Here is a 17099-nt window from a genome sequence, read left to right on the forward strand (position 1 = left end):
CGCGGGGCCGGCGGGCGGGCGGGAGGCGCGGGCCGCCCAGTAGCCGCGGGCGGACGGCTCGGGGCGCCGGCGGGGCGGGCGGCGGGCGGCCGGGGCGCGAACCCGAGTCCCAGCCGAAGCCCCAGCGCCGCGCCGCGCCCACCCCCCCACCGCGCGCCTAGGAGCCCCCGAGCCCCGCGGGCGCCCCCGAGTCCCCGCAGCCCCCGGGGCCGGGACAACTGTTGCGGCGGCGGCGGCAGCGGCGGGGGCACCGCGGGGGCGTGGGCGGCCCCGCGCCCCAGCAGGCGGCTCAGCCCCGCGAGCGCCGGCTCCCGGCGGCGGAGCGAGGAGCGAGCGGGCGGCGGGCACGAGGTGAGCGGCGCCCGGGGCGGGCAGGGCTGGGGCCGCGCGGGGGAGGGGCGCGCCCGGACGGGAGGCGGGGGGCGGAGGGGGTGGTCGGAGCGCCCCGGGAAGAGAGGGCCGGGGGCGGGGCTCCTGGCGGGGGAGGGTCCCGGCGGGGGGGGCGGGGTCTTCGGCGCCGGGGCTCGGGAGAAAGGGGTGCTGGCGCCCGGAGCGGGGAGGGGTGGGCGCGCTGGGAGAGCCGCGGTGGGTGCTTCGGAGGGTCCGGCGTGCCTTGGAAAGGGGTCGGGGACGCCGGGCGGAGAGTCTGGGGGCGGGAGCCGGGTGGGGGTTAGCCGGTGCTCTGGCGTTGGGGTCCGCGCCAGGGCTAATCAAGGTCGGGGTCGCTGAACCTTGGAGGGGAGGGGACCGAGGAGCAATCCGGAGGGCGTCGTGCCGGTACGCGGCAGTTGGGACCGGAATGCGCGTCCGAGGTGGGGACCGGCGTCCGAGGACCGAGTCCCGGAGCGCAGCGAGCGGTGAGCCCCGTGCGCGCCGGACAGAGTTCCGGAGGCACGCTGGGGACCCAGTCGGTTCCGGGGGCCCCAGCTGGGCGGCGCGGGCCACCAGGAAGACCCCCTCCAAGAGCGCGCCCCTGGCTCCCCGCCTGCCGCGTGTCCCCAGTGGAGCCGCCGCCGCTTCCCCGGGCCGAATCAATATTGATCCCGCGCCCGGAGCCCGGTGGCCCGGCGGCGGCCTCAGAAGCTCATTAGCGCAAGCGGTTGCCATGGCAACGAGACCCCAAGCGTCTTCAGGTTATATTTATTCTAATTATTATTATCATTATTAGTATTAGTATTTGTTACTCAGCCAGAGGAAAAAAGAAAGGAGGAAGAAACGCCAGCGCGTCCTGGCGCCTCCAACTGTCCTTTGGAGAGAGCCAGTGAGGGGCCCGCGGGCCGGGCCTGGTGGGTCGGGGTTCCGGGCTGGTGGCCCGCGGCACCCCTGGGGCTATGGGGCCAAGGAAGGGGAGTTACATAATACGCCGTGGGAGTATGTCTGTATGCCTCTTTGTGTCTACCCGGCCTCTCTCGGCCTCTGTGATCCCTGCCCTTAGTGACTGCTCCTGCCCAAGGAATCCCAGAGCTGGATGACAGGAGCAGAAAGTGCCTTGCATCAGGAATCACAGTGGGTGGCCTCTAGCCCTCTCTCTCCTGGCTGGGTGACCTTGAGCAAGGTGCTTGACCTCTCAGAGCCTCTGTTTCCCCATCTGTAAAGTGGCCCCGGAGCCCTTGCCACCTCTGAAGGTTGATGGAGGTTGCACTGGGAAGGCCCTGCCAGTGTCTGATGGTGTGCTTTTGGCTGTGTGACCCCAGGCAGCTTTCTGTCCTTCTCTGGGCCTCAATTACCTTGTCTATAGAATGAGGGCCTTGACCTCTGTGGGTCTAAGCCGTCTTCAGTCACTGGTGTCCTGGGAATCCCACAGCAGGCTGTGATTGAAATGCCCTTTAGCTAGCAAGTTAGGCCCCATTCAGAGTCAGACTAAGGGGTGGGGGTCCGTCTACCATCCGTGGTTTCTTCGCCTGTAAGATGGTCTCAGTGTGACCAGAAAGCATGTGGCCCAGCGGGACCTTTCACCGACAGGCGTCTTCAGGGAACGGTTGGAAATGGCTTTCAACGCAGAATCAGAATAAATCGTGGGTCCCTGGTGCCAGCTCAGGACAATCCGCACGCTGGCCAGGGTTGTCCAGAATTGAGGCGTCCCCCAACCCCTGAATCTGTGACTGCTCGGGGCAGGACCCCTGTCTGCGAGCCATCCATCTCTCCAGAGACGCTGTTTGCCGTGTGCCAGCCCTGACAGGGGTTGAGTGTGGAGCTGGAGTCCAGAAAGTTCCCTGGAGCCAGATGGCCCCCCGCGCCTCACACCTCGGGGCTCAAGGTGAAAGCCCCAGGCAGAGGGTTCTGCCATTTCTTTCGTGTCAGCATCCCACGGAGTTCCTGGCTCTGTCTCAGGCATCTGGGAGGAGAAACAGATCAGCTTGGAGCTGCGTGTGTACGTGTGTGAGTATGGGAACATGCAAGTGTGTGGTGTGAGTTTGCAGCCGCTGTGGTGTGCGTGTAAATGTGTGTGGGGTGCGAATGTGTGCATGTGTGTGTAAACGTGTCTGTGCATGTGTCCCACCCACCCTGAAGCCTGTCCTGCTGGATGGGAGGGGAGGGGTGGGGGCAGGGCCAGTGCTGCTCAGACTTCTGTGGGGGAGAGAAAGGGGGGAGGGAGGCCTGCCCCAGGGAGCCGCCGCTGAGAGCCACTCCCCAGTCCTGTTAGCCACCCGTCCATTCCTTCCTCTGGGCACACCGCCCAGCAAGCCCCCATGGCCGCTGCCTCCGAAGGGCGTCCACTCTGCCCTTGGCTGCTCTTGAGGAAACAGCCCCTGATGGGGCCAGCCAGGGTTGGAGGCCTGCCTGGGGGAAGCTGAGGTGGGGGGGCGCACGGGGGAGCGTCTGCCCCTGAGAGCCTGAGGAGGGGTGCCAGGGGGGCCTGGTCCAGAAGGCAGGCCCGAAGCAGCCAGAAGGGAGGAGCAGAAGGTGTTCTGGGCAGAGCCCCTCGATGGGTGGTGATGCAGATTGGCTGGGGGGGGGGGCGGGGGGCCGCAGGACGAGGGAGACAGGCAGCAGATGGTGCCGCCACGCAGCCCGGGCGGGTGCCAGGGAGCTGGACACCCCCCCTCCCGCCCCCGGCCTGGGGGAGGGTTCAGAAGCAGGGGTGGGGTGGCAAGGAGGGGAGGATGGGTAGGTTTGGAGCTTGGACACTTACGTGGCCTGCCAGTGGGAGCCCATGGTTGGGTGGGCAGAGGAAGAGGTATTTGGAAGACAAGGAGATGGGTCTGGTTTCCAACCCTCGAGGACAATCAGCCAAGCCCTCGCCAGCCCTCCCCGCTTCCGGCCACACTGCAGGAGACGAGTGCCTCACAGCCAGGCCCTTGGCTTCTAAGAGAGGGAGGGAGCAAGCGGACACCAGTTTGGGCCGCGACCACTGTCTGCAAGTGACATGCGACTTGGCAGACGCAGGTGCAGCATGGGGCCTCCGTGGCACTAGGCTAGCATCTGATGGCAGAGGCCAGAAGGCCTACTACGTGCCAGGTGTTATATGGAGCGAGCCCCGAGCCCCAACACCTCCTTAATCTGCAGGCCATCTGCCTGAACTGGTCCTTATGGATGGATGCTGTTGTGCCAACAAAACGGCCTCAGAGGGGTTCTGAATAACCCAGCTGCTCAGAACTGCTTTAGGACTCCACCCAGAGCCTGGCCCTAGCCCCAGGGCAGCCCCGTAGCTCCTCACACTGCTGGCGGCTGCCCTGGGTCAGGCTGCTCTGAGTCTCACTTCCGAGCCCTCTTTCTGTTTCCTCTGTTCTGGACCTAGCCAGAGCGCAGCCCATCTTATGGTTGGGGTGATAGGTATCACCTCCCTTCTTGGGGACACTCTGCCTCTATTAACTCAGCCTCTGCTGGTTTGCTTCTCCCCAGCCGAGTCCCACACAGATTCACATCAGTCCTAGGATAAGCAGAGAAACCCCAGCCCCAGCTCCCTCAAAAAAGTGGCTTCTCCTAGCCCAGCTGCTCTTTCTAGAAGTTACTGAAATAGTAGTCAACCTCCAAGAACAGGAGGAACTTGTGTCCTAAACACTCTTCTGTAAGGTGGGGTCCTGAACATCCGGAGCCAGCAAAAGCAAGGAGGGTGACCGGAGGCCTGGGCCATGGCCTCCTGGAGATGGCAGGTGCCGTCCACTCTGTTGGTTTTGGCCTCATTCTGCACAAATCCTGGCAGGAAGCAAGTTCCATCTCCTTGTCTCTCCCTCCCTCTCTTTTTGTCCTTCCTGACCTCCTTCCTGTAGCTAGCACATTGCTTGACCCCATCTCTGTGTGTGACCTGGGAACGTAGAGAAGATCCCAAGGCCCTCTCAGACCTGACCCTGTGGAGCCCTGCCTAGAGATGACCAGGGCTCAACTTGGTGGATGACTGAGTAAATGAATAGATAATTCTCTGGCTGGGACAGTGGCTGTCTTGGGACCACTGACCCTGTCACTGTACTGACTCCCACTTGTGTCAGCTAGGTCCCCTGGCGACAAGCTCCTCCTTCCTCTTCCCCTTGACTGTGACCAGGTAGGAAATTCTTTGGAGAATCTTCTCTAGGCATCCTGACTTGGCCCCTCACTGGCAAAGTCACTTGCCCCACTGAGCCCCTTTTCCCACTCAGCAGTGCAGGACATGAAGGTTGTGGGGTAAGGGGTCCTGGTAGGGTCTTGGGTGTGGGAGCCCCCACTCTCCATAGCCTAAAGTTGGGGAATCAGACAAAGATGGCAACCCCAGCACATCTGGGACCTCTGTGCACGCTAAGCCAGAGAGGGAAGCCCCAGGAGCTGCTGCTCTGGGTCCTGAGAGGAAGCTGGAAACTTGTCCACATACCCAGATACAGATGAGGATGCTGAGTCCAGAGCCAGCTCTGGATGTGCTCAAGGTCACGGTGAATGGACATCCTGGACCTCCAAGGATATTCAGGGTTATGATGCAGACTTGGTAGGTGTTTTTCAGAGGCCCTCGAGGCTGCCTGGGGTGGGGGATGAGGAGGGGGCTGGAACGGCCGAACTGTACTCCCTTCCGGAAAAGGCTTCAGACACCCCCACCGTCACCCCCCACCACCTCCAGGCCCTTGGCCATCAGAGCGGAAAAGCAGAAGCCAGATGAAATGCAAATGCCTCCCATCCCAGATTTCCGGACATCAGCCATGAATGGAGCGTCTACTTTGCGTGTTCTAGACAGCCTGCCCCCTTCCCTCTCCCCCCCCCCAACTAGGGCGTACACTCCGATTACCGCCCATCTGTCCGCACGCACATGTACCTCAGCAGATGCGTGCAGACTCGCCTTGAGAAATTAAGAAATAATGCATGAGTTTCCCAAATTACACCCATTTAACACTGAATTAAGTTCTGGAAGCTCTTAACAGAGCCTTGGGAGGAAAAAAAAATTTTTGTTCACACTTCCCTGGAAAATGAGACAAACCGTGATCTTTTAAAACCCAGCTACATAATCTGATTATTCCTCGCTGGCAAGCGTCAGAGATGCCCGGCGGAGGGCGGAGATGGCTGGGCCGCCGTGGAGAGATTTGCATGGGGAAATTGGGCCGGGGAAAGTTTGCCTCCTGCACCAGATTCAAAGCTCTTCGGCACTTGATAGGCTCAGGATAAAGTGCTGCTTCCTTAGATATCGGCACAAATTAAAAATAAAGACAAATTCCTTCCATAATCCAGTGCGAGAATTCCCTCCGCGGCTCCCCGAGCTGGTTACGGAAAGGATGGTGATTTGCTTTCACTTTGGGCTCCTTTTCTCCCATGCACAGCTGGATTTCTAGACTAACGGCCAATGCATTTAGCTTGCATTCATTCCACGTTTCCGGCGCACCCACCCTGTGCCAGGACACGGTGCCAGCCGGAGACCAGAGACGATGAAGATAGGACCTGGTGGGTTTTGCCGTGTGTCTGTTGGGGGCAGAATAGAATAAAACAGGCATCTGCAAGGTCCCACCCTGCCTGAGGGGGCAGGGAGAGCTCCCTGGAGGAGGTGACTTTTGGCTTGGGTCGTAAAGGGTGAGTCGGAGGGTGCCCGGCCCAGAAGAGGGCAGAGGGCACTTCGGGAAGAGGAGTAGCCGGAGAAAATCTTGAAGTGGTCTGGCAGAGGCTTGGGATCCCAGTGGCATCTTGTGATTTTCACGCTGGCAGTTTCCCTTGTTACCAAGCCCCTTCATACGCGTTACCTTCCAGCACCCTCGGGAAACCCTAGGGCCAACCTGTGAGTATCCCTTTTGCTAAGGAGAACAGAGCCCAGAGAGAGGAAGTGGGTGCTGGGGTCATGGCCAGACAGGGCTCTGAAACTCCAGGTTCTGGATCCTGTGGGCTCTTTGGGGTGGGGGAACAAGCATAAGACACTAAAAATGGAAATTCTAAAAATTAAACATGGAACCACAGACACTAATACCAAAGTCTAGAAAGTCCCCTTTCTTCTTCCCTCTGAGCTCCCTCCGCCTCCTCGGCTCCCGCCAGGCTGGGCTTCAGGACGTGGGGTCTGGGATGTCCGTGCTAGGTCTGCTAGCACTGAGCCTCAGTCTCTACATCTGGGAAATGGGGCATGGAGCCTCTGTGCCCGTTCGCAGGAAGCCTGGCCACACCACTGAGCCCCAGAGGCCCGACGTCTCTGCGCAAGGCCAGCATGCCCACGCCGTGGGCTGGTTTGCAAGGCCTCTGCCGTTTCCATGTTTCAGGAAGCAGGTGGGCAGTGTGGAATCCTCTGGGTATAACTGCCTGGAATCTGATCCCCGGGGCCCCGAGGCCTTTGGGGAATGAACCAAGCCTCTGAGCTGAGGCCCATCGTCAGGGCAACGGGCAGGGCCGGAGGGAGGCTCCTGGCCCAGATGTACAGATGGCTAGAGAGCCCGTGCCCAGGGCTCCTGCCGGGACAATTGTTCCCTCTGCTCGTTCCAAACTCTGTGACCCTGGGTGGGTTATATAGCCTCTGGGCCTCTGTTTCCTAATCTGCCAAAGGGGTTATTGTGAGAGCCAGATTAGGTTTGCGGAGAGACTTAGTGAGCCCAGTGTGCGTTGACAACCGCGTCATCTGTCTTCTCACACTATTACGACGAGCTGGTGTGTCACCGTGGCACGGCTCACGCCGCCTCAGCTCTTCCTGCAGCAGCCAGGCAGGAGCCTCACCCGACCGTCCCTGAACCTCCGTGGCAGTGGTTGTTGACTGAATGAGGAAGAGTCAAGGGGGCCCTGAGACCAGGGGGAGCCTGCCCAGCGCGCGCCCTCCTGGGTTCACACCCCAGCTCCAGTGCCGGCCGCTCGGCTCGCTCTGAGCCTCAGTGTGCCCGTTTGCAAGATAAGGCTGATAACATCCGTAATGACACTAACGCGTTACAAGGGCAGTTTTGAGGGCTACGGGTAAGAATCATAATATTCCAGGCTCCTGGGTCCGTCGCAACGATAATCGTGATTTTATTATCCCAGAACTCTGGAGGGACCATTCCGCCTCACACCCCGGTCTCCATCCTGGCTAGCTGTGTGACCTTGGGCGAGTTACATGACCTCTCTGAGCCTCTGTGTCCTCATCTAAAAATGGGGATAGCACCCACCTCACAAGGTTCTTTGAAGAATTAAATGAGTCAATCCAAGGACCGTGCTTGGTGCAGAGCCTGACGTGTAGTTCAATGCTCGGCACACGTTACAGTCGTTACCGCCAGGGGTCCGGTTACTAACAGAAGCACCCAGGAGGCCCGGAGGCGGTGGGCTTCTCTCTGTGCTCAAAGGGTGGACACCACTTCGTTCCTGCTTTAGCTCTGTGGCTGGAGCCTGGCCCAGGGTGCCTGGGCAGGATGGGCAGATGGGCAGGTGGGCGGACGGATGGGCGGTTGGATGAATGAGCGAGTGAGGCGATGGACGGAAGAAGGAAGGACGGACAGATGGACCGCTGTCGGGGAACGTCACAAGGCCAGGACCGGGGCAGCAGGGGAGGGGATTCCTTCTGAGGTCCATGAGCGATGAGGTGGGATGGGCTGCATAGCCGTCTCTCTTCCCTGTGCGGACGTCTGTTGTCCTCATTCCACGGGACCGGGCATGGTGGCCCGAGTCCGGGGGCCCAGGCCACCGGTGTCCCTGCCAGTGTGGTTCTGAGCTGGACAGAGCTGGTTCATGCCGTGGCTTCCTCCCCTTTCGCACGGGGAAGTCCCAGTGCTGCTCCAAACCTCCGTTCCCTCCTCCATGGTACGGGCCAGGCACCGCCTGCCTTTGGGGGATGGTGACGCGCACAGATAAGGTGTCTGAGCGTAGTTTGTAATCTGTGAAGCTGCGCTGGAAGTCGGGGGAGGTGTTTGGGCTCCATACGGTGGGGGACAGGTTGCACGGGAGGCTTTGGAGCAGGGGTGGCGCGTTGCCCGCACAGACTACGGAACAGCGGCCTGCGAGCCGTCTGATTTCTGCCAGAGGTACCCAAAGCGTGGGGTCAGGGGAGGGGCAAGAAACGAGGGCACTGCCAAGCCACGATAGAATTCAGCCTGCCGGCCCCCAGCGCGGGAGCGTTGGCTCCCAGGCCCTTGGACGCCCTGACCTGCTAGGGAGACCCCTGAGCCGCCACAGAGCCCCCATCCCGGGCACTTCGTAAACACGAATCCTGGGACCATGCCATGCGCAAGGACAGGTGACCACTGCTCCCATGTCGTGACCTCCCTGTGACCACACGGCTGCTAAGGATTTGGATCTGGCAGCTTCGACTCTTTCCACGGTGGGAGGCCGGATACGCTTCATGGCCCAGAGAGGCATTGGCATGGGGGCACTGGAGCCCTGCGCCCGCCCCTCACTGTGGCCTTGTCAAGCCACCTCCTCTCTGTCTCAGTATCCTCCTCTGTAAACTGGGGTCCCCAGCAGGACCCCCGGGGTCCTATGTACCTGAGGGGCAGGCAGAATGCTCCAGAAGCAAGCCCTTCTCACGCTTCCACTGGTCTGTCACCATCATGGAGCTCCTTCTCTCTGGGGAGGGGGACGCAGCGTAGCGAGACCCTGGGGAAGGAATGGGGTGGGGGGTAGGGTTGCTCTGGAGCTGCCCCGGCCTCATATGGGCCCGGAAGTCAAGGGCAGCGGGGTCTTTAATATTTGACCCTTGGATTCCGCTGCCACCTGTTGCCTCCTCCGAAGGGGCCGGGGGTCAGGAGTGTGTAAGCCATCCGCTCGGGTCCCTGTGACGTGCTTATTCATTCCAGAAGTTACCCTCAGGGCTTGTGGTCTGCAGGACGTCTGGATCCTATGGGTCTGGGTCCCATGTAAGGGACTGAGCAAGTGTGGGTGATGACGGGGGTTGGAGGAGCAACTCTGCCTGGAGAAAAGGGTCAGAGCAGCAAGGAGGCCTTCCCCAGGGGAGGTAGCACCCCAGGAGGTAGAGTATGAGATGAGGAGGTCAACGAGCCAGGGGCGGAGGGACCTCACGGGAAAAGGAACAAGGCACGCGGAGCCCAGGAAAAGGAGTCGGCACACGTTCAGCACTTGGCCGTGGCTGTCCGTGCTGTTGCTGGAGGCTGGGCAGGTGAGACTCTGGCATTCGGCAGTGGCCTGACCTCCAAGGATGCTGGCAAGTTAAGGAGCGTTTGTTCCGCCGCCGTGGTCAGCAGGATAGTGACAGTTGCTCGTGTGAAGCACCCAGCGTACTTTCCTGAAGGGAGAGGAGACGTGGAGGCATGTGGCAGCCTCCGGCTCCACCCAGGTGCCAGGCTCCCTGGGGGTCCCACTGCCTGCAGAGCACCGCCCCCACCCCTGAATTCAGTCCTACCTGGGGAAGCAAAGCCTTCTCTTCCAGGGACAGGATATTTCCGGTGGGTCCAGACATGATCACCCTCTGGGACTCCAGCCACAGGCCAGCAGGTGGGGACGTCCGGGAGAGGACGAGGGCCTGGCAGAATCCTGGGCAGGGCGAGGGAAAGATTGGGAGACTTTCCTCCTGAAATTCAAACAATTGGACAGTCTGTTCTGGATCAATTTAGAAGCAGTGAAGTGGGAAAAAAATCAGAAAATATAGTGTGAAAGCTATTTTCTCTCTCTCTCAGTTGGGAAGAGGGATGAGCAGTTCATTTGTGGACTGTCCAAGGCCCTGGCCGGGGCCTCTTAGCTCTGTGCTGCCCCTCCATCACTGTCCTGGTCCCCCCGCTCTCCCACTCCCCACCTCTGTGCCCAGGGCAGAGCTGGGCACCCAGGGTCTCCAAGGGACATCAGACATAGATCCAGCCTCCACTGGGAGCCAACAGTCGCAGGGGCCTCCGGCATGGGCTCAGCCAAGAAGGGCCGCCTGAGCTAGGTCCCTCCTGTGCAGACACCAGCTGGAGAGGGATGGAAAGCCCCACTCCCAGCTCCAGACCTGAGTCTCTGCATGGCAAGGGCAGGTGTCTGTCTCGTTCACTCCTGCGTCCTCAGGGCTGCGCGTCAGGAGTGTACCCAGCAGGGGCTCAGTGAGCGTTTCCTGGCTGAATGATGGATGGGAAGGAGGCAAGCAAGAAGAAAACCGAGGTTTCGAATGAAGTGACCTGCTCACGGTCCCATATCGGTTAGCGGCAGTGATGGCATTAGAACTAGATCTGTCACCCTCGTACCTGGATGTCCCCCATCCCCCCCTCCGTCCGTGAGGCTGGGAGCTAGGTCTGAAATACTTGGGGGGAACTGGCACCAATGACCTCTTCTCTCCCAGGCATGGCCTGTCCCTCTCTTCCTGACACAACCAAATGTAGGCTTTGTTTTCACAGCTTGAGCCAAATGCTGATTGTTTTAAAATAAGCCTGTTCAGTGTGAGGCCAGACTAGTGTAGAGGGGAGGGGTGGGAGTGCGGAGTCCTCCTCCCCAGCTTCCCCGAAAGACTGTCCCCCAGGAGGACGGGCCCCTGGGGGCTGTGGTTGGAGGAGTTCAATCAGAGCCCAGGTCTACTGGGAAGTCCTGCGTGTAGGCGGAGGGCCAGACCTCCAGAGCTGGTGGGAAATGGGACCAGCTTATTCCAAAAATGATCTCTCTTCTGCTTTCCCCCAGGCCTCAGGAGAGGGGGAAATTCCCGGTGGTTTCATTTTGGGAGAGTAGCAGCACCCCCATCACCACCACTTCCTCCCCGATTGCCTAAGGCTAAGAGCTGAAGGCCCAGAAAGGACCTTGACTTGGAAATGAGGTCAGCTTGGGGTCAAGGGCCCGAGCTCAGCTGCTCTGTGACCTTGGCCCCGTTACTTTTCTTATCTGCACACAGGCAGCAGCAGCCCCCTTTTTCGAGAATTAAAGGAGACAATATTTGTCAGATGTCCATCCCGGGGCCGGACACATAGTGGGTGCTCAAGAAATAGTCTCTTTCTCTTGTTTCCACTGTACAGAAGGCCAGGTCTTCTCTACAGGCTAACTTTTGTGGGGGTTCTTCCTCTATAGCCTGGAGCCTGTAGGCTGTGGTCCAAGGTCTGTGCCCCCTGCCCCGCACCCCGGCTGACGGCAGTGGCGGGGAGGAGGGGTATGCCACAGTGTGGAGAGCGCTGTGCACCCCTAAATGTCTCAGCGTCCCCCTGAGCCATGCCGGGGATGTGTGGACTGTGCCAGCTGGGGCCAGTGTGGTACTGAGGAGGGAGCCCCGTGCCGAGAATCTGGAAATCTGGGTGCCGGTCCCAGGTCGGCTTCATAGGACCTATGTGACACCCCCATCCCTGCAGAATGACAACCTCTCTGGTCCTCCGTTCCTCCATGTCCACATCTGAGCTAATGATCACCCCTGGACCACGTCTCAGGTCACGTGCAGCTCACTTTAAAGAACGTGGAGCAGCCGGAAGCAAACCCTGAGCCCAGCGAAGGAGAGGCCAAGAAGGGAAACCCTGTTTCCTAACCACCCGCTGACCGCCTGGCTCGGTCCTGGACTCCCGTATGCCACCTCATGTCATCCCGCAAGTCCCCCCATGAGGCTAAGTCAGGACCCCACTTCGTAGGCAAGAGGGAGGCCCAGACAGGCTGGGTCACATGTCTGGGGCCACAGGACCACCGTGGCCCCTCCCCCAGGCCAGCCTGTGCCCCTGTCCTCTCTGCGACCCCCCTCTGCCAGGCTCGGCCCGGAGCCCACCTCCTGGTGGACTCCCGCCCTCCGCACCCCAGTTCTGACCGGCTTTCTTGCTGACCGAGCTCTTTCATAAATGCTTTTTGATGTTACCTCTCCATTCCCCAGAAATTTGGGGGCCCACATTCCCCCGTAGCAGCACACTGATTAGACCTCCGTAATACTGTTCACCTAGATGTCAACCCGTGCTCTAAAAATTGAGCAGTTTTCTCCCCGTCCTGAGCCATGTTCCGTTTTGAAAAGCAGGAAGCCTGCTGTGGTGGGCCGGGACGGCTTTTTCAGCCCACGGACCCCGTGTGAGGAAGGCCCGCCCTCCCAGGGCCAGGCTCTGCCCCATCACCGGGGTGGACCGGGATGGACTCCTGGCTGGCAGGGGTGTAGGTCTGATGGCCGGGCCTTCCCCCTCCAGCCGGGGCCTGTGCTCTGCCCTGGCTCCCCGCTCACTCTCAGAGCCCACCTGGGGGATGGTCCGAGGGCTCCGCTCCGTGGACGCAGGCAGACGGGCTTCTTAGCGATTCCTTGGTTTCCCGAGTGCAAAGAGAACGGCTCTCCAGTTCAGGCAGGAAGTGCTGGCTGGTGCCGACTGGGCTGGGAAGGAGGCCTGAGAAAAGCACCAGGGGCTCAGAGCAGCTCCCTGCCATTCCAGAGCCCAGCTCCTCCCCAGACGCCTGCCAGCGGCTGCCCATGGTGACCTCAGGCCCGAGAGCTGGCTTCCCTCCAGATCTCCTACGACCACGTCAAACTGCCGTTCTCTTGACGGGATGGGGACGCAGGGAGTGTGTGTGATGCGGGGGTCTTCCCTCTGTCCCAGAAACCCCCGTGCCCTCCACTTCTCACACCGATCTCGCGGCCGACCCCTCCCCGTTTTTCTCCGGAGATCCGTCATGGGAGCTGCTGGCACAGGGGGCAGCAAAGCCCAGGGTGGGGACCACGGGGCTGCGGTTGGCCGGGGAGATTAGGTTGGGGTCCCAGCGGCCCCAGGAGTGGGGGTGAGCCAGAGGAGGGCTGCTGTCTGTTCAAGTCTGGGCCTCAGGGCTGAGTGAGGGCTCGTTGGGGAAGATGGCCGGGAGCCACTTCCTGCCACCTTTGAAAGCGTCCTGTGCCCTCTGGCTGCCGGCCATTGCCGCCAGGAAGCCCTCTTGGTTGTGGAGGGTCCCAGGGAGACCAGGCCTGGCTCGTTGGGGCTCGGAGTGGGATAGGGAACCGGGCCGGCTACCCGGGGATGGCAGATGCTTTTGAGAGGGGCCGCGGGGCCTGGCTTGGCTTCTGGCCGCCTCTGGCTCGCCTCCCGCACAGCAGCTTTTGTGCCAATTGTGGGGAGTGTGGGCAGGAGGCTCGTTAACCCCCAGAAGTGGAGCGGGTTCAGGGGTGCTCCGGGTGGACATGGGCCCCCCCCGCAGGCCAGCAGAAGGGGGTTAAGAGAGCTAGGTCCGGGGGTGGGGGGTGGGAGAGCCAGCACGTCCGCACCATCCCTGTGGTCTCCTTTATGGCCCTATTTGCATAATTTTGAAGTTGGTTGGCCTAAAGGCAACTTCGCTTAATCACAGCTGACAAGTCTCTGGTTCCGACAGCAGCTGCTGTCAATTAGCCGCGTTGGTGCCGCCGTTGGTTAAACCTTCGCTTGGCAGCCCCACCCCCGTACCCCTCCCGGCCCCTGTGCATCAGACCCCGAGGGAACCGGCAGGGCCCTGCTGCCCGCTCCCTGGTGTGCGCCCCAGCTGGGGCTTCTCAAACTTGCAGGCGCCGGGACCCGTCAGCAGGCGTTGGTTAACAGGTGCTGGGACTGGTTAGCGGGTACTGGTTAGCAGGCACTGGGACTGGTTAGCAGGCACTGGTTAGCAGATGGTGGGACCTGTTCGCAGGTGCTGGGACCAGTTAGCAGGCGCCAGGACTGGTTAGTAGGCGCAGTCCCTGAATCCTCGGGGTTCGGAGGGGGGCAGCCCAAGAGCCCGTGTCTCTAGCCAGCTCCGAGGAGATGCCCTGGATGCTGTCTGTGGACTGCACTGTGGGTATCGAGGCTCTAATGCAGGGGTTCACAAGCTGGGGTGCCCTTTTTCTGTTAATAAAGTTCTACTGGGACACAGCCTCACCCATGTGCTTAGTATCACATGTGGCCGCTTTCTTGCTACGATGGCAGAGTTAAGTTGTTCCCACAAGGCCCAGTGTCTCAAAAGCCAATGACAAGTACGTCTGGCCCTTTCTAGAAAACGTCTCCTGACCTCTGACTAGCCCAGTGGTTCTTATACTCGAGCATCTGTCAGGAAAAGCCGGGATGAAGACGCAGATTCTGAGATCCTGCATTTCTAGTCAGCTCCCGAGTGCAGGGCCACACTCCAGGCACCCTGGTCCAGCGACCTCTCCAATGGTCTGTACACATCTTGTCCTACCCTGAACTCCACCCCCATTAGAAGAAGAAACTGAGGGTCAGAGAGGTCCCTTGACTCTCCAAGGTCCTGAACTGATAAGCGCCGGCTCTTTGCTACCGCATACTGTACCCTTGACGCAGGTGCCTCTCCCCAGGGTCCACACACCCCGGGTACTTAGCTTGGTCTCTTTCGAATCTGGGTTCTACACTGGGGCTTTGCCGTTAGTAACAGCAACACCTGAGCCGAACACAGAGCGCCGTCAGCCTCCTTGGGTTAGGAAGCGTGATCGTGCAAGGTCAGGGTATTGAGAGCACAGCCGCACGCACCTGGCGCCCAGTGGGGGCTTTTCGGTCTGTCCTCCACCAACATCTGCAGGGCGGCTGGCGGTTGGCGGCGCGTTCAGTTACCAACATCCGTTTGGTGTCATTTTCCCCTGCTGGCAGTGACCACCTGTCCTGCCGTCTCCGGGTTCCTTGGCATCACTGTGAATGACCAGCTTGCTCCCTAATCTTCCCAAAACCCAGAGAGGGGAGAGGCGAGGCACCCACGACATGCAGAGGAAGAAACCACACCTTCCAGAGGCTGCAGGTGGGAGGCAGCCCTGGGCTTCTGGGCCTGGGTTAGGTCACGTGGGTCCACCCGGTCAGGCACATGGCAGGGCTACTCGGGAGGACGGTTCATGTCCCTTGTTTATAGGCGAGGAAGCCTATGGCTCGGAGAGTTGGTGACCGGGAAGCACTCGAAGGGATGGGGCTGTCACGGCGAGGCCAGGGATCCACGCGGGGACAGATCCTTACTGGAGTGGGGCGACCCCAGCACGGGGCCAGGAGGCCAGGAGGCATAGCTGAGCACAGGCAGCGTCTCCAGAGAACTCGGGCAAGCCAGCTCCCTGAGACCCCCCCACTAGGTCCCTCCTCAACCCCCCAAAGTCTGGGGACTAGGACTTTTAACAGTTGAAGGGGGACGGGAAATTATCTTTATTTTTGTCCATATTTTTAAGCATTTTGTATATTACCGCCTGGACTCCCAGTGAGGGAATGAGGTTAGTCCCTCTCCTGATGTTCTCCCACCAGGGCTCCTGTCAAAGCCGCCTTCCTTACCGGCTTGTCTATTAATAACATGATAGAGCTTCTCGAGCACGCCACCCAACGCGAGGGCTAGAACATCGGCCCCGAGTGCCCTCCCTCACCTCCGCCCCGAAGGACCCAGGCATCATGTTGGCTCCCCTCCGTGCCCAGGTCATGGCCATACGCCTCCTACAAGAGCGCGCGTTGCTCCTGCTCCTTCTAGTCTCAGCAAGCGGACCATGTTGTGGTTGATCTGGGGATCTGAATCTCTCCCTTGGTCCTGTGTGGCTAAAATGCCCCGAGACGTCTGGTGCGGCTGCGTTTCCCTTGGTAGCCGTGGAGTGTTCTAGTGTTTGGGCATACCACAGTGCATTTCCCATCTTTCCATCTGGGTCGCCTCCAGGGTTTGGCTCTTCTAAACCGTGCTGCTGGGAACATTCTCGCACCCGGTGCCTGCGGGCCCAAACCCCTGAGCCCGGAAGGGGTGTTGGAGGCACTTACCATGCAGTGGCTGGACACCCACCGTGCCTAAGAGGATGAACTGAAGTGAGCTTCTCCTGGACCCCCCGAACTTGTGGAGGGATCGTACCCCCGCTGGGCCAGCCAGTCTGCTGTGAACCAGCCCTTGAAAAGGCAAATATAGGAACTGCAACATCGGGTAATCACGAAGAGTAACATAATGGTAGAGCTACATGTTTCTACGCGATGGGTTCTCAGGATCTGACACATGGGAGGTTCGCTTTGAACTGTAGCTTAAAGACATCGAGGTGGCCCAGACTCAGAGAGGTGCAGGGGCTTGTCCAGGGTCACAGAGCTGAAGCCGAGCCGGGCCCCGAGCCCGTGTGTGTTTGTCACACTGAAGCAGCCCTCACTTTCTCCTCCCATTTATAATTCTTGCTCCTTGAACACCCCTCCCCCGACGCAAGAAGCTACTGGGAGACCCTGGGGTCCTCATGGAGTCCCAGCTCTGCCACCAGTGAGCTGGTGGCCCAGAATGAGTGTGGAATTCGAGGAGATGAGAAAGTGCCTATTTCCTTACTTGTATATCACAGGTAATCTCCACCCCTCCTAATCCCAAGGATTAAATAAATACTCCACCAGGCTGGGTCGGCCCTTCCCCTGGGCCCCACAGCCCCCTTTTCCCCTTGACTGCACAGTCACCCTGGGGGTCTCTGTCCCCCTGGGCCGTGGCTGGATAAGGGAAACCCAGGCCAGTCTGAAGTCGGGGACAAATGGACCGCCGGGTTCTTCAGAGGATGAGGAAGGGGGTTTATGTCTGGCCCAGCTCAGGGCAGGCAGGATTCCAGGGATAGAGGGGAGGGTGAGGGAGCCGGCCTCTTTTAGGGCCCACCTCTAAATCCTTTCAACATGCCCCCTCCCCACCCAGCTCCCCAGGTGGCCTGTGGGCACACCTAGCTGGCCAGACAGACGACCTAGTGGACAGATGTAGGGTCCCCCCACAGGATCACAGCTGGACCCTGTGTAAGAATTTGATTGGCTTCGTGAGGGTTGAGACGGGTCTGTTCTGCCTGCTGCCGTCTGCTGTCCCCAGCCCAGTGCCCAGCTGACCCCTTCTAGGGAATGAATGAATGTATGAATGAAGGAATGAATACATTCACACATGCCTCCGTGGTCCCTCCCAGCACCCCTTCAGGGTGGGTGTGAGATCCCCATTTGCAGATGGGAAAC

General features: G+C 60.2%; 1 protein-coding gene across 3 annotated transcripts in view; it reads left to right on the forward strand.

The window, feature by feature from the left end:
• The window catches only part of SHISAL1 (shisa like 1), a 127015-nt gene that overhangs the window by 57920 nt on the left and 51996 nt on the right, over positions 1–17099 (forward strand). The window contains exon 1 of one of the 3 annotated variants that reach the window (XM_032882810.1): positions 272–351. The exons of 1 other annotated variant lie outside the window; for it this stretch is intronic. Coding sequence is in view for 1 of the 2 variants with exons in the window: in XM_032882809.1 (XP_032738700.1) it covers positions 16426–16462 (37 nt within the window). In the remaining variant the exon portion in view is untranslated. Of the gene's footprint in view, positions 1–271; positions 352–16416; positions 16463–17099 lie in introns of those variants that run through there. One more of the 3 variants, XM_032882809.1, reaches the window with a different exon arrangement.

Source organism: Lontra canadensis, unplaced genomic scaffold, assembly GCF_010015895.1.
Source record: "Lontra canadensis isolate GAN:19392208 unplaced genomic scaffold, GSC_riverotter_1.0 scaffold84, whole genome shotgun sequence".
NCBI lineage: Eukaryota > Metazoa > Chordata > Mammalia > Carnivora > Mustelidae > Lontra > Lontra canadensis.